Source organism: Triticum urartu, chromosome 4A, assembly GCF_056163025.1.
Source record: "Triticum urartu cultivar PI428250 chromosome 4A, HENAU_Tu73, whole genome shotgun sequence".
In the NCBI taxonomy this organism is placed as follows: Eukaryota; Viridiplantae; Streptophyta; class Magnoliopsida; order Poales; family Poaceae; genus Triticum; species Triticum urartu.
In genome coordinates, this window is record NC_141876.1 from 167,731,390 (window position 1) to 167,755,830 (window position 24,441).

The window sequence follows — 24,441 nt, forward strand, 5'->3', positions numbered from 1 at the left end:
TTGATTCTTGTCCTAAGCCGCCGCCGCCGGGTCGTCCCCTTATATACACGGGTTGATGCCTGGTGGCCTACAGAGTCCCGACCGGCTCATAAAACGTGTCCAGCTCGGTGACTTCTTTTATATGCCTTTCTTTACAAGTCTTTCTTTACATATGGCGATTTACAATATTGGGCCTTAAGCCGCCTCTGGGCTTAGGCCTTCTACAATTCTTACTAAACTATCACCTTGAATATTACTGGGCTTCTCTCAACAACCCCCATTAGGGTTGACTCGGCCCCTCCTGGGCGGGTCATACCTGAAAGTTATATTCCCAACAACCCCCCTATCGCCCACACTCACTTGGCGATGGTTCCAAATGCCGTCGCCGAAAAGGGTTTTAAACCGTTTGTTTAGGACGTCACTGTACCAGTGTACCTTGGTTCTTAACTGAGGGAAATACTTATCTCTACTTTTCTGCATCACCCTTTCCTCTTCAAGGAAAAAACCAACGCAAGCTCAAGAAGTAGCAAGCACAAAGCACCATGTTCAAGTAGGGGGTACATCGGGTTGCAGAAGAGTGAATCATTGAATATAGATGATGGAAGGTGATGGAGGTGTTGATGAAGATGATGAAGTTGTTGGTGTAGATCACCGTCACATGATGATTGCCCCGGCGGCATTCCGGTGCCACCGGGAGAGAGGGGAGAGAGCCTCCCCCTTCTTCTTCTTCCTTGGCCTGCCCCCTAGATGGGAGGAGGGTTTCCCCTCTGGTCCATGGTATCCATGGCTCCCGGAGGGTAGGAGCCCCTCCGAGACTGGATCTCTCTCTCTCTCTCCCTCTCTGTTCTCTTCTGTATCGCATTCCTGTTTTTTGGCCAAAAACTGTTTCTTATATTCCCGGAGATCCATAACTCCGATCGGGCTGAAATTTTAACATGATTTTTTCCCAATATTATCATTCTTGCGGAAAAAAGGGGGTCAACTGACTTACGATGTGCTCACAGGCCACCACGGCGCGCTCCCCCCTGGGTGCGGCCTAGTGGCTTGTGGCCACCTTGGGCACCATCTTGCGTTGATTCTTCTTCACAAGAATCACATATATTCCAAAATAAATCTCCATAAATTTTTATCGCATTTGGACTTTGTTTCATATGGATATTCTGCAAAACAAAAAACATGCAACAAATAGGACCTAGCACTGGGCACTGATCAATATGTTAGTCCCAAAAATAATATAAAATGTTGCCAAAAGTATATGAGAGTTGTAGAATATTGGCATGAAACAATCAAAAATTATAGATACGACGGAGACGTATCAGCATCCCCAAGCTTAATTCCTGCTCATCCTCGAGTAGGTAAATGATAAAAAAGATAATTTTTGATGTGAAATGCTACCTAGCATAATCTTGGTCATATAATCTAATCATGACATCAATATTAAGACATGGGTGATTCAAAGCAATAGTCTATAATTTGGCTTAAACACATCAATACTTAGGCGTCCCAACAAACAATCGTCTCTTTTAGAATAAAAATGCTAAAGAATGCTATCCCTACAAAATCATATAGCATTGTCATGCTCCATCTTCTTAACCCAAAGTATTTACCATGTACTACCCCGGTGTCAGCCAAGAAATTGGTTCATACTTTTTAATGTGCTTCATCTTTTTCAACTCCCATGCAGTACATGAGCGCGAGCCATGGATATAGCACTATGGGTGGAATAGAATATGGTGGTAGAGGTTAATATGGATAAAAAGGGAAGATAGTCTCAATTTGGCGTGGCTAATCAACGGGCTATGGAGATGTCCATCAATTGATGTCAATGCAAGAAGTAGGGATTTCCTTGCAATGAATGCACTAAGAGCTCTAAGTGTATGCAAGCTCAAATTGAAAACTAAGTGGGTGTGTATCCAACTTGCTTGCTCATCAATACCTGTAACATCCCAAATTTTCAATTTGGAATGTTATACATTAGATCATCATTGCATATCATATTTTATTGCATTTTGGTTGATCCAAGAAATTCTACGCAACTCAAGGACCCACGGAGAGAGTTGGGGATTTCATTATTTTCGTATTCGAGTTTTCTCGGATTTTGAAAAGAGGATCGTTTGATTTTAATTATTTTCTCTTCGAATATTTCTTTTATAAAAATAAAAGAGAGAGGATAAAATGACTTCCTCAAAATAAATAAATATTGGAGAATTAATATTAAAATCAAATAAGATTTTTATTCGGAGTTTTATTGCTATTTTATTTGAATTAGGAAAAATGTGCGTTTTCAAAATTGCATTTTAGGCCCAAATAAATGTTCACCTTGTCCGGCATATTTTTAGAGGACGGGGAAAATTTATTTCCGGATTTTTGGAGTCCGTTTAGTACTTCTTTCCTTTCTTTTTTTGCACGTCGGAATTATTTAAAAAAAAGAAACCGCATAACGGGCCGTGTCCGACCGGGACTCCGCTCGGCCGGCCTTATAAGCCGGGGCCCAGACCCCAAGCCCACCAGCCGCGCCACTCGCTCGAACCCTAGCGCCGCTCGAGCCCGCCGCCGCCGAGTCCGCCGCCACCGCGCTACCACCGCCGCGCCGCACTGCCGCCGCCGCCGCCGCGCCTCGCCGCCGCCGCGCTGCCGCCGCACTGCCGTCGCCGCCGCGCCTCGCCACCTGCCGCTGCCCGACCCCGCCGGAGCCGCCCACCCACCGCCGCCGTCTCGCCGGACTTCACCGGAGGTAGCCGCCTCGGTTTTCGTGAGAAAACCGATCAGTTTTTTTTTCAAAAACCCTAGATTTCGTTTTTTTAGATCGGATTTTTTTCGAAAACCCTAGATTCTGTTTTTTTATTTTTTAGATCGTTTTTTCCGGTTTAGTTATTTAGCGGACGTTCGTCCGGACATTCATTTTAACGAACGGTTTTCACCTTTTAGCCGCGGATAGCGAACGTAAGTTTGTTAGACTGTTCGTCAGTTTTTCTTTTTCTCGGATTTTTGGCGATTATTCTCGATCGCGATTTCTAATCCGATTTTTGTTTTAGTATAACGTTTTGCTCGTTTATCGGAATCAGGCGATTCAAGCGCCTAGAGTTTCGTCTCGAAGCACTCTTTCTGTTTAACCAACTTAAACAAGTTTTTGCTACTGTAAAATTTGACTTTAGTCCAGATTAGTAAACGAAGCTTGTTTCTTTTGCCGTTTGAGTTTTGTTGCTTCGTTTGATTTGATTCTGTTGCAAACCGGAGTTCTTAAGTTGAACTTTCTGGTTAGATCTCTTATTTGAGTTTTACCCGTGCCCTTGCTTGATTGCTTGTTGTATGCTTGTTTGTTTGGGATAGAGTACCCGGAGTGAAAAACGTGCTACTTCGAGTCTCGATGTTTCACAGATCATCAGCAAGGCAAGTAACACTTTGATCATATCCCTTTCATACCCAGTTTTATGCATTAGTTTCAACCCTCAAACACTTACATGGTTAGGATCTGAATAAACTGTGGGTTGGGAAGTAGATGAGGTAGAACCTATTCACATGTTTATTATCAAACCCTTGGGAGTTACTTCTACATTATGCATATATTGCCATGCTATGCTCATAGACGTGGATTGGGTTTGAGAGTGTCCATGATAGATGTGAGTTGCTAATTAATGGTCAACTTAAGGTGGCAACTTAAATACACATCTAGGTGGATTGAGGCACCTAGGGAACCCAGTGATTGCCTGTATTTTTGGAAATCCCAGGGTACCGTGTGATTTTCCTATGGACTGCCACCCAGGCTCAAAGGGATCATAAGATTTTTCATGCTGGAAACTTCCATGTGCAGCCACATGCCAATATAGGCTCTGGCATAGTTGAGTAAGTTGTGGGAAACCTTTCCATGATGGGCTAGCAGATGTAGGGGATTTAGGTGTACAGGCCTATCTATCGATTAAGGGGACCTCTTCGGAAAGATGTGTCTCGGTCATCTGTTTCTCAAACATCCTGAAGTGCGAGAAACCAATGGAGGAGATCGAGTCTTGTGGGGAAAAGTGCACAAACCTCTGCAGAGTGTACAAACTATTCATGGTTAGCTGTGTCCCCGGTTATGGACATCTTGAGTATCTAGTTCTTGCATTATCATGTGGATCTCATCACTCTTAAATATAATTTGATTGGGTTATTAATTACTTTTAATTGGGATTGAGATGGGGTTTACCTTCTCAATGTTTTTCAACCAACTTTGAAATTAAATAAAATATATTCCTTTGTAGTAGGAAAAAAATTGGCTTTTCGGAAAACATTAACCCTACAGCCTCCACCAGCCATATATGCATGTGGTGATAGCATTATTCTGTTCATTACTCCCTTGTGTTACACTGCCAGCATATTCCATGTGCTGACCCGCTTTGGGCTGCAACGTATCATGTTGCAGACTTTTCAGACGACGAGTAAGGAGCCTTAGGTCGTGGTCTTTCACTCAGTGATGCCGTTGGAGTTGATGGACTCACTTTATTTTCCAAGCCTTCCGTTGTTATCGTATTAGATGGCCTTAAGCCATATTTATTGTAATAAGTTCTCTTTTGAGACATTCGGTGTAATAAGTGTGTGATTGCTACTCTGTTATAAATCCTCAAGTATTGTGTGTGTCAGCATTACCGATCCAGGGATGACACTAATGCGCAGAGATCAGACTGTTTGAGGTCTGGTCGCTACAAGATGGTATCAGAGCACACGCTGACTGTAGGACACGACCACTAAGCCAAAACCCTAGATCACTACTCTCTTCTCATTTTTGACTCCTCTCCATTTTCTACTCTTTAGGATGGCGAACGCAAGGAACAATTTTGCACAACCGGATGAAGACACACCTTTTGGACGCCACTTGAAGGAAGTCACTAGGTAGCTGAACATTGGAATACCAAGCTTCATCAGGACTTACAACACCACTTTACTAGAAGAGGAGCGTTGGATGATTCAAGTTCAAGTTCCAGGAAGGACATTTACGCCGGTCACTGAGCCCATAGAGTTTTCCTTTGATGCACCAACCTGGAGTCTAGGAAAGAGTATGGTAGCCCACATGCATCACCATGGGACGCATTGGAGAAGTTTACCACAAGGATCTCAAGGATACTATCTACCAGATTTGTGGGCGCTGAGATGAGCAATGGGAGATGATCAGCACCAGGAAGGATAGATCAATTGCCGCTTTCATCCAGGAGTTAAACCAGCACATTCGTCGCCAGGAGAATCAGATGTGCGCAGGAATGATAGATCTAAAGAAGGCGATGACCAGGATCACGGAGCTTGAGGAAGAACTCAAGGCAACTCGCGAAGATTATGAGGAAGAAATCATCATACTAGTGGAGAAGAATGACGACCTGACAAGGAAGCTAGGAGTATTCATGGGAGACCCCGCGCCAGGAGGAGAAGATGACGGTTCCACTTGCCCGGAGAACTACATCATCATCGACGACACCGACTCGGACCCCGACAATAGTGATGATGACTATGTTGATGAAGCTGGAGCGGATATCATGGAGTCTTCGACCAAACAATATTTCTAGTCGACCACCATATCAGTAGTAGTATTCCACCATGTAAATAGTATAGTCCAAGCACTTTGTAACGATAGTTCTAGACCGATTATATGCCCTTGCTTGATTGATTGAGTGATATGATTGTGTTTGTATCATGTGCATGTGGGTAGTGTTTTCTCACTAGACCTCATTCTATTCTCTTCCCTCTAAACCCTCAGATGCCTCCGAGACGTGACCCCGGATTTACCTTTCCACCGGAGCTCACTCAGTTGATCCAGCAGCAGAATACCCTGATGCAGTTGTTAGTTCAGAACCAAGGCAACAACAACAACAACAACCCACCACCACCCCCAGTTGACAATCTAGCCCATTTTCTAAGGTTGCAGCCGCCGGTGTATTCCAGTAGCACTGAGCCGATGGTGGCAGATGATTGGCTCCGCAGGATTGGAAGGGAGTTAACCACTGCAGGATGCACAGATGCTGAGAGGGTGCGTTTTGCCGCGCACCAATTGGATGGACCAGCAGCCTCATGGTGGGAGAATTACACTGTCACCTACCTATAGCCACTGTTACATGGGACCAGTTCCAGCAGGCTTTTCGCACTACCCATGTATTAGCAGGAGCTATGGCCATAAAGAAGCATGAGTTTCGCAACTTACGCCAAGGAGGACGCACCATTAGCCAGTATGTGGATGACTTTAGCAAGCTAGCACGTTATGCCCCAGATGACGTTGCTACGGATGCAGCTAAGCAGGAGAAGTTTTTGGAAGGACTGAATGATGAGCTGAGCATGCAGTTGATGGTAGCAACCTTTAATAACTACCAACAGTTGGTAGATAGAGCTCTCATGATTGAAGGGAAGCAGCAGCAGATTGATAACCGCAAGAGGAAGTATGGGCAAGGGAAGTATAATTCTGGAGCTCAGCAGAGATCCTGTTTTACCCCGAACTCGGGAGGACTTGTCCATAACCATGGAGGCCACAATCACAATGGAGGAAGTTCTCACAACCATAGTGGCTCCAAGAATGGTAATGGAGGAAGCAACGGACAGAACCGTTCCAACCCAGCAACGCTCGCCAAGAAAGATCTAAGCCATGTTACTTGCTACATGTAACACCCTCGATGCGACTATATCTCCCACGTGTCGAGGCACGACTTAGAGACATAATCGCATTGAAGGCATATGTCGCAAGTTAGGCAATCTTCACAACATCCCATGTAATATGAATAATAAAGGGGAGATAACATAGTTGGCTTACACTCGCCACGTCAATCAAGTACATAAATAACATTACATCATCCAAACACTCATGGCCCGACTACGGCGCCAAAATAAAAGATAACCCAACATGCGACACGGTCCCGATCACCCCCAACCGGGCACCACTACTGATCATCGGGAAAGGAAACATAGTATCGTTGAGAGTCCTCTTCGAACTCCCACTTGAGCTCAAACGCGTCTCCTGGAGCGGAATCATCAGGCCCTGCATCTGGTGTAATAGTAATCTGTGAGCCACAGGGACTCAGCAACCTCGCACCCTCGCGATCAAGACTATTTAAGCTTATAGGTACGGTAAGGTAAAATATGTGGAGCTGCAGCAAGCGACTAGCAAGTATGGTGGCTAACTTATTCGCAAAAGAGAGCGAGAAGAGGAGGCAAAGCGCGAGCGAGAAACTAGAGAACAACCTGCGCAAACATTACTCCAACACCGTTTCCACTTCCCGGACTCCGCCGAGAAGAGGCCATCATGGTAACACACTCAGTTGATTCATTTTAATTAAGTTAAGGTTCAAGTTATCTACAACCGGACATTAACAAATTCCCATCTGCCCATAACCGCGGGCACGGCTTTCGAAAGTTCAAATCCCTGCAGGGGAGTCCCAACTTAGCCCATGACAAGCTCTCACGGTCAATGAAGGAATAGACCTCCTCCCAAGACGTTCCGATCAGACTCGGTATCTCGGTTCTTCAAGACACTTCGACAGGTTAAAACAAGACCAGCAACACCGCCCGAATGTGCCGACAAATCCCGATAGGAGCTGCACATATCTCGTTCTCAGGGCACACTCAGATGAGACTAGCTACGAGTAAAACCAACCCTCAAGTTTCCCCGAGGTGGCCCCGCAGGCAGCTCAATTCGGACCAACACTCAGAGGAGCATTGGCCCGGGGGGGGTTAAATAAGATGACCCTCGGGCTCCGGAAACCCAAGGGAAAAAGAGGCTAGGTGGCAAATGGTAAAACCAAGGTTGGGCATTGCTGGAAAAGCTTTAATCAAGGCGAACTATCAAGGGGTTCCCATTATAACCCAACCGCGTAAGGAACGCAAAATCCGGGAACATAACACCGATATGACGGAAATTGGGCGGAAAGAGTGGAACAAAACACTAGGCGAGAGGTCGAGCCTTCCACCCTTAACCAAGTATATAGATGCATTAAGATAACATAGCAATATAATGATATCCCAACAAGTAAATAAATGTTTCAAACAAGGAACGGCCTCCAATCTTCACCTGCAACTAGCAACGCTATAAGAGGGGCTGAGCAAAGCGGTAACATAGCCAATCAACGGTTTGCTAGGGCATGGTGGGTTAGAGGTTTGACATGGCAATTTGGGAGGCTTGAAAGCAAGTGGTAGGCATCGTAGCATTGGCATAGCAAAAGAGCGAGCAAATCTAGCATAGCAAAGATAGTAGTGATTTCGAGGGTATGATCATCTTGCTTGCACAGTTGTCAGAGTTGACTGGATCCTCGAAAGCAAACTCAACGGGCTCCTCGTTAGCGAACTCATCTCCCGGCTCTACCCAAACAAGACAAACAAGCAACAAGGACACAATCAACCACGTGCAAGGCTCAAACAATATGATACAAAGATGATATGCTATGCGGGATGCGATGCGGGATGCATATGCAAGATATGACAAGGAATGCATGAACCTGACTTCAACTTGGAAATCCAAGTGTGCCACTGGAAAGATGAGATGAAATCGCTTGAAAACGATATAAAGAACGCCGGGATCGGAGTTACGGTTTGGAGATGGCAAGCGATTCAAATATGGCCACGTTCTGCGATTTACAGCAAGTAGCCATCTAAATGCAATGAGATGAACATGCTACAGCACCCAAACATGGCAACAAAATACATGGCAGGGATGCATTCAAGATGCTTAACAAAAGTCTAGCACTGAGCTACGGCCAATTCATCCATTAGCAGGTTCAAACAAGCATGGCAAAAAAATGCATATGACAACCAGATCTCAGACTTAGTGAAATTAACACTTGTCTGGAATTTTAGATCAGGTAGCACTCTTCGGAGCAACAAAACTACATGCTACAGGACCTGAACATGGCAAAGTAAAACATGGCATGGAGCTACTCAAATAGCTTAACAAAAGTCCCTTAGTGACCTTGAGCCAAAAGGGATCATAAAATATACTAACAAGCACGTGAACATCGCAAAAACATAACCAGATCACAAACTTAGTGAAAACTGGCACATGCTGAAAGATAACTCAAGTAGGCATGTTTACGAGCTCGATGCACTCACTACGGTGCAAGTCATGGCAAGACAATCATACATTCATTAAGAACACACAAAATGCAAGCTAGACATGGCAAGAACAATAGCATAGCATGCACGGATCAACTACAACATCATCGGCAAAATTGCAAATAAGTTGACAATCTGCCCAGATTCACAAAGTAGCAAAAGTAGAGCTCGATTGACTCAAGCTAGGGTGCTCCATAATTGCAAACAAATACATGGATGGATAGAGCACTACAAGATTAACAAAACATCCTTACTGATCATCCTCAAAAGAGGCACGGATCACTAGGAAACAACATGAACATATGGCCATAAGAAATAAACAGATCAAGGACTTAGTGGAAATGTGAAGTCCCTGAAAACAGAATTACCGAGTGCACCACTTTGCACGCTTGTGCTAGTCACCACACACATCACAAAAATACATGGGTTGCACCTCTGGAAAGATGACAAAACCCTTAATAAAACATATGTAGAACTCAGGGGCATATCATGCACACATTAATCATGGCAAAAATGACAAAAAGCTAAATGGAGTAGCAGGTCTGACAATTATCTCAAGTAGCCCTCTTCTAACAGCATTTCGGGCATCAAGATGAACTCAAATGAAAATGATGCAATGGAATGAAATGATGTACTCTCTGAGGCGAACATTTTGATATGCTATATGCCAAAAACGGAGTTACGGATGCAGAGATACAAGGCTATGAACAGGAGCATATGGACTAGAAAATCAGGGGACTTGGTGAAAAAAACAACCTCTCTCAGATCTAGGGTTTCGGTGGCACGCGAACCGAGGCGGCGGCGCACTATTCACCAGTGGCCGGGACGGCGTCGGAGGAGGTCGCCGGAGGAGGGGGAGGACGGCGAGGTGGCGGCGGAGGGCGGCGTCGGCGGAGGCGGCGGCTTGCGCGGCGGCGGCGGCGGAGATCCACGAGGGCGCGGCGCGAGGCGGCGGATGGCGGCGGCGGCGGGCGGCGGCGCCGATGGCCTCGGGTGGCCGGCCGCGAGGAGGGTGGCGGCGCCCTCGGGTGAGAGGAGGCGGGCGATGTGGGCCGCGGAGGGCCCCTCGCGGGCTCCGGCGGGCCCCGAGCGGTGGCGGCGAAGTGGGCGCACGCCCGGCCACGTGGCGGCGCGCGATAGGCGCGGGCGGGCGGCGGACGGTGTCCGGCCGGCACGGACATGTCCGGCGCGGCGCGGTGGGTTTTTTTTAGGGTTAGGGGTGGAGAGATCCAAAAAATTTCGGGAGGGGACTTTAAATAGAGGTAGAGGGAGCTAGGAGAGTCCAAATGAGGTGCGGTTTTCGGCCACGCGATCATGATCGAACGCTCTAGATGATGGAGCAGGTTTAGGTGGGTTTTGGGCCAAATTGGAGGGTGTTGGGCTGCAACACACACGAGGCCTTTTCAGTCCCTCGGTTAACCGTTGGAGTATCAAACGAAGTCCAAATGATATGAAACTTGACAGGCGGTCTACCGGTAGTAAACCAAGGCCGCTTGGCAAGTCTCGGTCCAATCCGGAACTGTTTAATCTCCACACACGAAAGAAAGCTAGAAATGACCACCGGAGGAGAACGAAGCGCCGGAATGCAAAACGGACAACGGGGAAAATGCTCGAATGCATGAGACGAACACGTATGCAAATGCAATGCACATGATGACATGATATGAGATGCATAACAACGACAACAACACACGGAGACAAAGACCCGAACCCGAGAAAACAAAATAACTTAACGCCGGAAACGGCAAGAGTTGGAGTACAAATTGGGAAAGTTACATCCGGGGTGTTACACTACAAGTGCCAGAAGACCGGACATTACGCCAATGAATGTCCTGAAGCTAAGAACGGATACGACAATGGAAGCTCTGGGAAGAAGCCCAACCCTTTCAACAGCGGACCAGTGAACCATGTTAACGTGGAGGAGATTGAAGCCCAGCCAGATGCAGTAATAGGTAAGTTTTTGGTTAAGTCTTTTACTGCAGTTGTACTTTTCAATACCGGTGCATCGCATTCATACATATCAAGGGGATTTGTCGATAAGTATAAACTGCCCACCAAAGTTCTTAGTACACCTATGTTAGTGAGCTCGCTAGGAGCAGAGTATATGGCAAGCCAAGGATGTTTTCAGATACCGTTGGCCATAGGTAGGCACGTTTTCCCCTCAGATCTGATAATTCTGGAGTCTCAAGGTTTAGATGTGATTCTGGGTATGGATTGGCTATCAATGTATGGAGGAAACATCGTTTGCGTTAGTAAGTCAATTTTGCTCACCACCCCAAAAGGAAGAAGGATCAAGTATGTATCCCGGCATGTGCCGATTAGGACTCAAGTAAATTCCTTAACAGGAGTTGTACAGGAGGAAGTACCAGTGGTGAAGGATTTCTTGGATGTATTTCCAGAAGAGTTGCCAAGCATGCCACCGGATAGAGACATCGAGTTTTTGATTGAGCTTTTACCAGGCACAGGGCAATATCTAAGAGACCGTACAGGATGCCCGCACAGGATTTAGAGGAAATTAAGAAGCAGATTAAGGATTTACTGGATAAATGATATATTCTCCCAAGTTCGTCACCTTGGGGATCACTAGTACTTCTAGTGGAGAAGAAGTATGGATCGTTAAGGATGGTTGTTGATTATCGTGGATTGAATGAAGTAACAATCAAGAACAAGTACCCACTGCCCATGATCAATGATTTGTTTGATCAGCTGCAAGGAGCTAAGGTGTTTTCCAAGATCGATCTGTGATCAGGGTACCACCAGTTGAAGATTCGAGAGCAGGATATACCTAAGACAGCTTTTACCACAAGGTACGGGCTATATGAGTATACCGTTATGTCATTTGGCCTGACTAACGCACATTCCTATTTCATGAACATGATGAACAAGGTATTTATGGAGTTTTTGGATAAGTTCGTTGTGGTGTTCATTGATGATATTTTGGTCTACTCGAAGAATGAAGAAGAGCATAAGGAGCATTTGCGTTTAGTACTTGGGAAGCTCAGAGAACATCAGCTATACACCAAGTTCAGCAAGTGTGAGTTTTGGTTGAAGGAAGTTGGATTCCTTGGACATGTTATATCCGGAGAAGGAATAGATGTAGACCCCAACAAAGTCGTCACTGTGACAAATTGGGAGGCACCCACGTCCGTTGGAGAGATCCGGAGTTTTCTTGGACTCACGGGATACTACCGGAGGTTCATTGAGAATTTCTCGAAGATTGCAAAGCCTATGATGGAGTTGTTAAAGAAGGACACCAAGTTCAAATGGACTGAGGAATGTGAGGCTAATTTTCAGTAATTGAAGAAACGTTTGGTTACATCACCAGTGTTGATTCTACCAGATCAACGCAAATATTATGAAGTGTATCGGGACGCTTCTCGTCGAGGACTTGGAGCAGTGCTTATGCAGGAAGGAAGAGTTGTTTCATATGCCTCACGACAGCTTAAACCCCATGAGTTAAATTATGCTACGCATGATTTGGAGTTAGCAGCCATAGTGCATGCGTTGAAGACTTGGAGACATTTTCTCATCGGAAACCATTGTGAGCTATACACGGATCACAAGAGTTTGAAGTATATCTTCACGCAGAAGGAGTTGAATCTCAGGCAGAGGAGATGGTTGGAACTCATAAAGGATTATGATATGAAGTTACACTATCATCCCGGAAAGGCTAACGTAGTAGTCGATGCGTTGAGCCGCAAGAGTCATGTCAATACACTCATGACAGGAGAGTTACCCAAGGAGTTAGCAGAAGACCTTCGTGAGCTATGTTTGGAGATAGTTCCGAGAGGTTATGTAGCAGCTTTGGAGATTCAGTCTACTTTGATGGATACGATCAGAGAAGCGCAGAAGATGGACAAGGAGATTGCCGAGATAAAGGAAAGGATGAGCAAAGGAAAAGCCAAGGGATTTCATGAGGATGAGCACGATACCCTATGGTTTGAGGACCGCATATATGTACCAAATGATCAGGAGATCAGAAAGCTGATTTTGCAGGAGGCTCATGACTCACCATATTCGATTCACCCAGGAAATACCAAGATGTACATGGATCTGAAGGAAAGATTCTGGTGGACCGGAATGAAGAAGGATATTGCGGAGTATGTAGCAGTTTGTGATGTATGTCAGAGAGTGAAGGCAGAGCATCAGAAGCCAGCAGGATTGCTGCAACCATTGTCGATACCCGAATGGAAGTGGGATAAGCTAGGCATGGATTTTATCACGGTATTACCCAGGACTCGTTCAGGCTATGACTCGATATGGGTTGTAGTCGATCGTTTCACGAAAGTAGCTCATTTCATCCCAGTGAAGACCACTTACACCAGTGTTAAGTTGGCAAAGATATACATGACCATGATTGTATGTTTGCATGGAGTTTTGAGGACAACTGTATCAGATAGAGGAACTCAGTTTACCTCAAAGTTTTGAAATCAGTTGCATGAAACTTTGGGAACCAGGCTAGAGTTCAGTACGGCTTTTCACCCGCAGGCGGATGGACAGACTGAGAGAGTCAATCAGATTCTGGAGGACATGTTGAGAGCTTGTGCGCTAGATTATGGATCTAGTTGGGACAATAATTTTCCTTACGCAGAGTTCTCTTACAATAACAGTTACCAAGCCAGCTTGAAGATGGCCCCTTTTGAAGCATTGTACGGAAGGAGGTGCAGAACACCGTTGTTGTGGGATGAAGTTGGAGACCGACAGTTGTTTGGACTAGATTTTATTAAAGAATCTGAAGAGAAGGTTAAGCTGATTCATGATAGACTCAAGGTAGCCCAGTCTAGGCAGAAGAGCTATGCGGATTCTAAACGCAAGGAGACAGCTTACGAAGTTGGAGACAGAGTGTATCTTCGTGTATCACCACTCCGAGGAGTTAAGTGCCTTGGAGTTAAGCGAAAGTTAGCAACATGTTTTGTGGGACCATACAAAGTTTTGGAACGTATGGGAGAAGTTGCTTACAAGTTGGAATTGCTCGGAGGATTGTCATGAGTTCACGATGTGTTCCACGTTTCTCAGTTGAAGAAGTGCCACGCAGAGATGGCTGATATCCCTCTGAGAGATACAGTGCCACTGGAAGCGATATAGTTGGATAGCGACTTGACCTACGAGGAGAAGCCAGTTAAGATTCTCGAGTTTGCCAGCCGAGTTACACGCAGCAAAGTTATCAAGTTCTGTAAAGTCCAGTGGAGCCTTCATACTGAGGATGACGCCACCTAGGAGCGAGAGGAAGATCTACGCAAAGACCATCCACACCTATTTTTTAGCCAACCCGAATCTCGAGGGCGAGATTCACCTTAAGGGGGGTAGGTATGTAACATCCCAAATTTTCAATTTGGAATGTTATACATTAGATCATCATTGCATATCATATTTTATTGCATTTTGGTTGATCCGAGAAATTCTATGCAACACAAGGACCCACGGAGAGAGTTGGGGATTTCATTATTTTCATATTCGAGTTTTCTCGAATTTTGAAAAGAGGATCGTTTGATTTTAATTATTCTCTCTTCGAATATTTCTTTTATAAAAATAAAAGAGAGAGGATAAAATGACTTCCTCAAATTAAAGAAATATCGGAGATTTAGATTAAAATCAAATAAGATTTTTATTCGGAGTTTTATTGCTATTTTATTTGAATTAGGAAAAAATGTGCATTTTCAAAATTGCATTTTAGGCCCAAATAAATGTTCGCCTTATCCGGCATATTTTTAGAGGACGGGGAAAATTTATTCCGGGATTTTTGGAGTCCGTTTAGTACTTCTTTTCTTTCTTTTTCTGCACGTCGGAATTATTTAAAAAAACACCTAACGGGCCGTGTCCGACCGGGACTCTGCCTGGCCGGCCTTATAAGCCGGGGCCCGGACCCCGAGCCCACCATCCGCGCCACCCGCCCGAACCCTAGCGCCGCCCGAGCCCGCCGCCACCGCGCCTCGCCCCCACCCGCCGCCCGCCGCCGCCGCCGAGTCCGCCGCCGCCACGCTACCGCCGCGCCTCGCCACCCGCCGCCGCTCGACCCCACCGGAGCCGCCCGCCGCCGCCGTCTCGCCGGACTTCGTCGGAGGTAGCCGCCGCCACCTCGATTTTTATGAGAAAACCAATAGGTTTTTTTTCGAAAACCCTAGATTATGTTTTTTTAGAACAGTTTTTTTAAAACCCTAGATTCCAATTTAGCAGCACATAGAGAACGTTCGTTCATTAGACTGTTCGTCAGTTTTTCTTTTTCTCGGATTTTTCGCGATGATTTTCTGATCCGATTTTCGTTTTAGTATAACTTTTCGCTCGTTTATCGGAATCAGGCGATTCAAGCGCCTAGAGTTTCGTCTCGAAGCCCTCTTTCTGTTTAACCAACTTAAACAAGTTTTTGCTACTGTAAAATTTGACTTTAGTCCAGATTAGTAAATGAAGCTTGTTTCTTTCGCCATTTGAGTTTTGTTGCTTCGTTTGATTTGATTCTTTTGCAAACCGGAGTTCTTAAGTTGAACTTTCTGGTTAGATCTCTTATTTGAGTTTTACCCGTGCCCTTGCTTGATTGCTTATTGTATGCTTGTTTGTTTGCGATAGAGTACCCGGAGTGCGAAGCGTGCTACTTCGAGTCTCTAGGTTTCACAGATCATCAGCAAGGCAAGTAACACTTTGATCATATCCCTTTCATACCCAGTTTTTATGCATTAGTTTAAACCCTCAAACAATTACATGGTTAGGATCTGAATAAATTGTGGGTTGGGAAGTAGATGAGGTAAAACCTATTCACCTGTTTATTACCAAACTCTTGGGAGTTACTTCTACGTTATGCTTATATTGCCATGCTATGCTCATAGACGTGGATTGGGTTTGAGAGTGTCCATGACAGATGTGAGTTGTTAATTAATGGTTAACTTAAGGTGGCAACTTAAATACACATCTGGGTGGATTGAGGCACCTGGGGAACCCAGTGATTGCCTATATTTTTGGAAATCCCGGGGTATCGTGTGATTTTCCTATGGACTGCCACCCAGGCTCAAAGGGATCATAAGATTTTTCGTGCTGGAAACTTCTGTGTGCAACCACATGCCAATATGGGCTCTGGCATAGTTGAGTAAGTTGTGGGAAATCTTTCCATGATGGGCTAGCAGATGTAGGGGATTTAGGTGTACAGGCCTTTCTATTGGTTAAGGGGACCTCTTCGGAAAGACTGTGTCTCGGTCATCCGTTTCTCAAACATCCTGAAGTGCGAGAAATCCAACGGAGGAGATTGAGTCTTGTGGGGAAAAGTGCACAAACCTCTACAGAGTGTACAAACTAATCATGGTTATCCGTGTCCCCGGTTATGGGCATCTTGAGTATCTAGTTCTTGGATTATCATGTGGATCTCATCACTCTTAAATATAATTTGATTGGGTTATTAATTACTTTTAATTGGGATTGAGATGGGGTTTACCTTCTCAATGTTTTTCAACCAACTTTGTAGTTAAATAAAATATATTCCTTTGTAGTAGGAAAAAATTGGCTTTTCGCAAAACATTAACCCTACAGCCTCCACCAGCCATATATGCATGTAGTGATAGCATTATTATGTTCATTACTCTCTTGTGTTACACTGCCAGCATATTCCATGTGCTGACCCGTTTCGGGCTGCAACGTATCATGTTGCAGACTTTTCAGATGACGAGTAAGGAGCCTTAGTTCGTGGTCTTTCACTTAGTGATGCCGTTGGAGTTGATGGACTCACTTTATTTTCCAAGCCTTCCGCTGTTATCATATTAGATGGCCTGAAGCCATATTTATTGTAATAAGTTCTCTTTTGAGACATTCGGTGTAATAAGTGTGTGATTGCTACTCTGTTATAAATCCTCAAGTATTGTGCGTGTCAGCATTACCGATCCGGGGATGACACTAATGCGCATAGATCAAACTGTTTGAGGTCTGGTCGCTACAATACCTTGGGCATTTGAGGAAGCCCATCATTGGAATATACAAGCCAAGTTCTATAATGAACAATTCCCACTAGTACATGAAAGTGAAAAAAATAGGAGACTCTCTATATGAAAAACATGGTGCCACTTTGAAGCACAAGTGTGGAAAAGGATAGTAACATTGCCCCTTCTCTCCTTTTCTCTTTTTTCCTTTTTTCTTCTTTTTTTGTAGGGCTCTTTTTGGCCTCTCTTTTTTGCTGGGTTATTTTTAGCCTCTCTTTTTTGTTATTTCATCACTGGGACAATGCTCTAATAATGATGATCATCACACTTTTATTTACTTACAACTCGATATATCTAGAACAATAGGACTATATATGAATGCCTCTGGCAGTGTGATACGTCTCCAACGTATCTATTATTTTTGATTGTTCCATGCTGTTATATTATCATTCTGGGATGTTTTATATTCATTTTATAACAACTTTATATCAGTTTTTGGGACTAACCTATTGACATAGTGCCAAGTGCCAGTTGTTGTTTTTTGCTTGTTTTTTACTTTGCAGAATATCCATATCAAATGGAGTCCAAACACAGTGAAACTTTTTGGAGATTTTTTTTCCCAAAAGACAACTTGGGAGCCAAGGAAGTGCGAGAGGGGAGGCCTGTGGGGCCCACAAGACACCAAGGCGTGCTAGAGGCCCCTGGCACGCCCTGATGGGTAGTGGGGCCCACAGGAGTCCTTTCCACCGCCTCTCATCTATATAAATACCCAAATATTCCAAAAACCCTAAGGGAGTCGACGAAAAACAATTCCAGCCGCCGCAAGTTCCAAAACCACGAGATGCAATCTAGAGGCCCTTTCCGGCACCTTGCCAGTGGGGAACACGATCAGGCGGGGGTTCATCATCCTCATTGGTGCTCCTCCAATGATGTGTGAGTATTTTACCACAGACCTATGGGTCCGTAGGCAGTAGCTAGATGGCTTCTTCTCTCTTTTGATTCTCAATACAATGTTCTCCTCGATGTTCTTGGAGATCTATTTGATGTAATGACTTTTTGCGGTGTGTTTGTTGGGATCGATGAAGTGTGAGTCTATGATCAATTTTATCTATGAATGTTATTTGAGTCTTCTTTGATCTCTTATATCCATGATTATTATAGCCTCATATTTCTTCTCTGGAACTTTGGTTTGGTTTGGCCAACTAGATTGATTTTTCTTGCAATGGGAAGAGGTGCTTTGTGATGGGTTCGATCTTGCGGTGTCCTCACCCATTGACAAAAGGGGTAGCGACGAACGCATGTATCATTGCTATTAAGGATAAAAAGATGGGGTCTATTCCTACATGAATAGATCTTGTCTACATCATGTCATCGTTCTTATTGCATGACTCCATTTTTTCATGAACTCAATGCACTAGATCCATGCTGGATAGTGGTCGGTGTGTGGAGTAATAGTAGTAGATCCAGTAAGGAGTCGGTCTACTAATCTTGGACGTGATGGCTATATACATGATCATTGCCTTGAATATCGTCATAATTATTTTCTCTTCTATCAGTTGCCCAACAGTAATTTGTTTACCCACCGTATGCTATTGTCTCGAGAGAAGCCACTAGTGAAATCTACGGCCCCCGGGTCTATTCTCTATCATATTGTTTTCAGATCTATTATTCCAAAAACCCAAAAAATACCTTGCTGCACTTTTTCTTTCTTTATTTTTTTGTGCTTTTGTTAGACCTATTTATCCAATCTCATACAATTTAATCTATCTCAATACCGAGGAGGGATTGACAACCCCTCTTATGCGTTGGGTTGCAAGTAAATGTTATTTGTGTGCACATACTGTTTACATAGAGTATATCGACTAGAGGGGGTGAATGGGAGATTCAAATTTTCTTTCAAAAGCTTTGAAACTTAATCCAAACACCACAGCGGAATAGAGTATTGAGAGAAAAGCATTGAATCATATTTCTTCGTCAGAGGCGTATTCATCTAAAAAGGCATTTACGACCGAGCGAGCTTGATGGAAAATGGGTTTAACTATGATGAGGGTTAGGTAGCAAGCCAACAGGTGTAACAGAGTGAAACAAAACATAACTGAGACTAAAGGAAACAGAATTGAAGGGTTACACCCGAAGACAAGGATACAGGCTAACAACGTAGGAATAAAGACGAAGACAAGGAAAGTATTTGACATGACCACACAGAATGAAATACACAGAACATACAATGATCAGAGACTCTAATGGCACAGAGCAAGAATGAAAACTACTGAATGAAATGCAGTAGAATAGATAGAACCAGTGGTGCGCGATGGAGACAAGAGATTTGGTAGACCAGTTCATCCTTCTGCCAAAGGGCTACGTCTGATTGGAGGGGCTGTGACTTAACATGGAAGATAAACTCTCTTCATCCTATTCTCCTTCAACACAGAGCTGATCAGACTCAGGTTGATTTCACTCGTGGTAGATCCTTGTCGGCGATCTCCAAACCTTCGGCCGACCTTCGCAAACCACAATCACTCTTGGTTGCTGAAGATCAGGCTCGGTGAAGACAACAACTCTTCAACACTCAAAGCCAAACATATCCATCTAGAGAGTGCGCAGCTCTCAAGAGTAACAGGTACAAGAACTTCCACTCAGAATTGTTGTGATGGTAAACCACTGTCTAAGTTTGGGTTCTTGGTTTTTTCTCGGTGGATCTTAAACTCAAATCACTCAGAGAGGGGTTGCTCAAATGATTCTTCTTAGAAATCTCAAGCGGAGCAGCCAACGGATAAAGTTGGAGAGGGGTGGCTATTTATAGCCGCAGCCTTCCCAGATGGGAAATGGCCAAATTGGACATCGGCCTCAGCCAATGGTCGAATGACACGATTCCAACGGTCGGATTTGAGCACAATGGTAAAATTTCTTGTGGAGCAAGAAATGCTAACTCCTCGGTCTAAATCAAATCTCTCGCAGCGAAGAAGATCACAGTCTCTTGCTGGCAAGTATTTACTCGGAACACAAAGAGATTTCTCTCGCATCTTTCATAGGTTGTAGCGAAGCATCACAGCTGATCTAAGCATCGAGCACCTATACCCCTCTTCATAATACGGAGGTCCTATGACTCAAAAGACTGGAAGAAGAAAAACTAAATGAATACTACGTCTTCATTTTTTCTTCGACTTCAATCGCTGTAGTCAATTTCTTCGGATGACAGTTTTCGAAGCAAAAGCTTCGCTATAACAAAAGACTTTCGAGGGGTCGATTTCTTGACATTAATCATCTCGACTCTATCACTTCAACAAATATAGCTTCTTCTTCTCTACAGTGCAGATATGCTTCGGTGAAATTCCTCAAACTCAGCACCAGAGACAGCATTCTATTCAGTTGGGTATGGACTTTTCTCGCTGTGTGCACTAGCAAACAAATTAGTCCATACTTGTTTCTGTCAACAATCTCCAAAATATAAGGTAGGCAGATATTGCACCAACAATATTGCTTGGTTCTCCTACTGGATTGATAACCTTGGTTTCATAACTGAGGGAAATACTTACCGTTGTTGTGCTGCATCATCCTCTCCTCTTTGGGGAAATACCAACGCAGATACAAGCAATCAGGAAGAATTTCTGGCGCCATTGCCGAGGAGACATCATCAACATCTATCAGGTTCCTAATCACAAATTTCATCTCCTTGCAATTCACATTATCTGCCATTTTCCTCTCATTTTCACCTCCTCCACTTCTAAAACATTTTTGCGAAAAGCACATAAATATTTGCCATTGTGCCTTCTTTTTCGTTTGCCTTTTTCTCGTTTAATCTTTTTGTGTGTGATCTTGTTTGCGCAGTCACGATGTCTCTAGAAAATACCAAGTTGTGTGATTTTTCCAATACTAATAATAATGATTTTATTAGTGCTCCGATTGCTCCTCCCGTCGCTAGTGTGGAGTCTTATGATATTAATGCCGCTTTGTTGAATCTTGTTATGAAAGAGTAATTTTCCGGTACTCCTAATGAGGATCTCGCGTCCCATCTAAACACTTCCGTAGAATTGTGTAGTATGCAAAAGCAAAAAAATGTGGACAATGATATTGTGAAATTAAAATTGTTTCCTTTCTCTTTGCGGGATCGTGCAAAAATTTGGTTTTCTTCCTTGCCTCACAATAGTATCAATTCTTGGGATAAGTGCAAAGATGCTTTTATTACTAAGTATTTTCTGCCCGCGAAAATTATTTCCCTTAGAAATCAAATCACGAATTATAAGCAATATGAGCATGAACATGCTGCACAATCTTGGGAAAGAATGAAATTGATGATAAGAAATTGTCCTGCTCATGGTTTAAATCTTTGGGTGATTATACAAAAAATTTATGCGAGGTTGAATCTTGTTTCTAGAAATCGTTTAGATTCCACAGCGGGTGGTAATTTTATGCAAATTACTTTGGGTGAAGCTACTAAATTTTTAGATAATGTCATGGAAAATTATTCACAATGGCATACCGAAGGAGCACCTACTAGTAAAAAAGTTAATTTGATTGAAGAAATTAGTACTTTGAGTGAAAACTTGATGCTCTTATGAAATTGGTTGCTAGTAAAAATGTTCTTATTGATCTTAATGATGTGACTTTGTCTACTTTGATTGAGCAAAATAGTTATCCCATAGATGTGAATTTTGTCTCGCGAAACAATTTTAATAACAATGCTTATAGAGTTAATTTTAATCCTAAGACTTTTTCTCGAAATTCCTCTAATAATTATGGCAATTCTTCTTACAATAATAATAGGACCCCTATGATCTTGAGAGTAATATTAAATAATTTATCAATGCTCAAAAAGTTTTTCAATACTACAATCAAAGAAAAATTGAGTAAACTTGATGATATGTCTAGAAGCATTGATAGAATTTCACACGATGTAGAAAATCTCAAGATTAAAATCTTCCCACCGCTCTACGCCGACTACTTCGCCGACGCTCCACTGCACGGCGAGAAAATATTTCGGCGCCGTTATTGGATGAGCCGGAAGCTCTTCCTCAAGATTGTAAATGCCATCCAGGAGTTCGACAGCTATTTCATTTGCAAGAAGTATTGCACTGGCACCGTTGGATTCTCCTCACTCCAGAAGTGCACGACAGCTATGAGGATGCTTGCATACAGAGCTTCCGGTGATATATGGGAAGACTATGAATCCACCACCATTGAGTGTTTGTACAAGTTCTGCAGAGCAGTGGTGGAAGTGTTTGGACCACAATATTTGCAATCACCCATTGCTAAAGACACTGCTCGGATCCTAGCATAGAATGAAGCAAGGGGATTTCGTGGGATGCTTGGAAGCATCGACTGCATGCATTGGGCATGGAAAAAATGTCCATTTTCTTTGCAAGGGATGTACAAAGGCGCCAAAGGAGCTTGTAGTGTGGTACTTGAGGCAGTGGCTACACATGACCTCTGGATTTGGCACTCCTTCTTTGGTATGCTAGGAACTCACAATGACATCAGCCTCCTGCAGTGCTCGAGTGTCTTTGCCAAGGTTGTTAAAGGTCATGCTCCTCCGGTGAACTTCGAGGTCAATGAGCACCACTACAACAAGGGATACTACCTAGCAGATGGCATCTATCCAAGATGGTCAACATTTGTCAAGACTATCTCAAACCTTGTGCCAGGAGGCAAGAACTCCTACTTTGCTAAGTGTCAGGAGGATTGCAGGAAGGATGTCGAGTGGGCATTTGGTGTGCTCCAATCTCAATTTGTTGTTGTTGGATACCCCACCCTGACATGGTCGAAATCTCATATGTGGGAGGTGATGAATTGATGTGTCATCTTGCATAACATGATCACTGAGAGCGAGCGGGAAGGGTCAGTGTTTGACACAGAACCATATTTCAGGCAGTGTCCTCTTGCAGCTGTTGATCACCATGTACCGGCAGCATGGGCTGCCTTCCTCAATATGCGTCAGGAGATCCGAAATCCACAGGTGCATCAAGAACTGCAACACTATCTGGTGGAGCACCTATGAAGGCTTAACGGCAATGCCTAGTTCGATCTGTTTTAATTTGTGTTCAAATTATGAGCTTGCTTCATTGAACTAATTGATTCGTATTAATTTCTATGATGAACTATGTAATAAAATTTAGTTTTTGTTGATTTTTGTCAAAGTGTGCCGAATTTGGGCCGAATTTATGCCAAATTTGTGTTAAAACTCGGTGACTGAGGGTGAACTTGGGGGACGGCTGAGAACCGGAGCCCCCACGCCGAAAATATCGTAGGTAAGCCCTTAAGAGGCGCTATTTTAAGCACTTGGGGAGGAGGGCGAATGGCTGAAGATGCCCTTAGTTGGTAGCTGTTTGCGGTCAATGTTTCCAACTTTGCTATTTTGTGGAGTTTGGAACAACAGAAATGGCAAATCTTTAATCATCATTGTTGGATGTTAAACAACTGAAAAGTGCTTCATTTTTTTTGACCCCGAGGCCGTAGAACAATTGTTCTACGGTAGTTTTCATTAATAAAATAAATATCTACAAGCAGGTAAAGGAAACATTCACAAACAACTACCCGACTTCTGTTTTTGCTTTGCTACATTCAGGAGTGAATGCCTCTGTGTGCGAATGAAGCAATAAACAGGCTGGAGAACTTTGCCTCGTTCCATGTAAACAAGCTCCGGGCGCCTCTGAATCTTACCACAGCAACAACCTGGCCCAAGTGTGCAACTGCTTGACGGGCTTCCGAAGTAGAGCTCTTTGGAGGCATCGTATATGGTTGTTGCCATGCGAGGCCCCCCGTTCCGTTTTCAGCATTGTATGTGGGTCTCTTTCGTTAGCTGTTAACTTGTTACTCCTACTTTTCTCGGGGATACGGCTGCTGTATTTTCCTGCTAGAAAAAGGTCTAAAACAAACCTTTAACTTGTAGACGAAAGCTAAATTACAACCTGATCTTGCAATTCCGAAAATCAGTACACCGAACTCTCTGATCCTGGTCTATTTTAAACCTTGAGGGTGTTTAATTGGTATTCACTCACGTGGCAAGGATCGTTAACAGGCTGACTGGACATTAGGACGAATCGGGTTGGCCCATTAACACAGTCGCTCGCACACTCGCTTTTTTTCTATTTTCTTTGTTTTTCCATTTACGTAATGATAATAACTTCTTTTAAATTTCTGTAATGAAAATAAACAATTTTTTTACGAACCACTTGTCTTCTACCAGCCAACCACAACTCAAGTAACATATGGCTGCGCTAATTTTCGTGCCAAAACGTTAGAAGCCCAAGATTATATGGGAAGAAGGGATTAATAGGAGCGACAAAAATTATAAGCGGCCACAAAAAATGAGCTTCACAATACTTAATTCAGTACGTCGCACTCGCAGAGCCTCACCTAGCCAATCAGCTTGAGGGCTGCTGATGATTATTTTTAGCGCGTACTTGTATATAAGAACAGGAATGAGCGTTCATATATGAAAACCATTTTTCGAAAGATTTCATAAAAAAACTGTAAACAATTTTGAGATGGAAAATATATTTTTTAAATGCAAATA

At 43.7% G+C, this 24,441-nt stretch overlaps 1 protein-coding gene across 1 annotated transcript; it reads left to right on the top strand.

Annotated features, from left to right (window-relative positions):
* The first annotated feature begins 9,988 nt into the window (after positions 1 to 9,988).
* LOC147975262 (uncharacterized) lies at positions 9,989 to 22,719 on the top strand. The gene is made up of 3 exons (XM_087520335.1): positions 9,989 to 10,061; positions 21,827 to 22,072; positions 22,388 to 22,719. Exons 1-3 carry the CDS (start codon positions 9,989 to 9,991, stop codon positions 22,717 to 22,719), a joined length of 651 nt encoding a protein of 216 aa, XP_087376461.1.
* Positions 22,720 to 24,441: the final 1,722 nt, after the last annotated feature.

Excerpts from the sequence above, each read along its gene's own strand:
- LOC147975262 (XM_087520335.1), top strand. The coding sequence starts at position 9,989 with ATGGCGGCGGCGGCGGGCGGCGGCGCCGATGGCCTCGGGTGGCCGGCC. Across the intron at positions 10,062-21,826 it reads GAGGGTGGCGGCGCCCTCGG|AAAATCTCAAGATTAAAATC; the intron begins GTGAGAGGAGGC and ends CACACGATGTAG. Across the intron at positions 22,073-22,387 it reads GCTTGCATACAGAGCTTCCG|GAACTCACAATGACATCAGC; the intron begins GTGATATATGGG and ends TTGGTATGCTAG.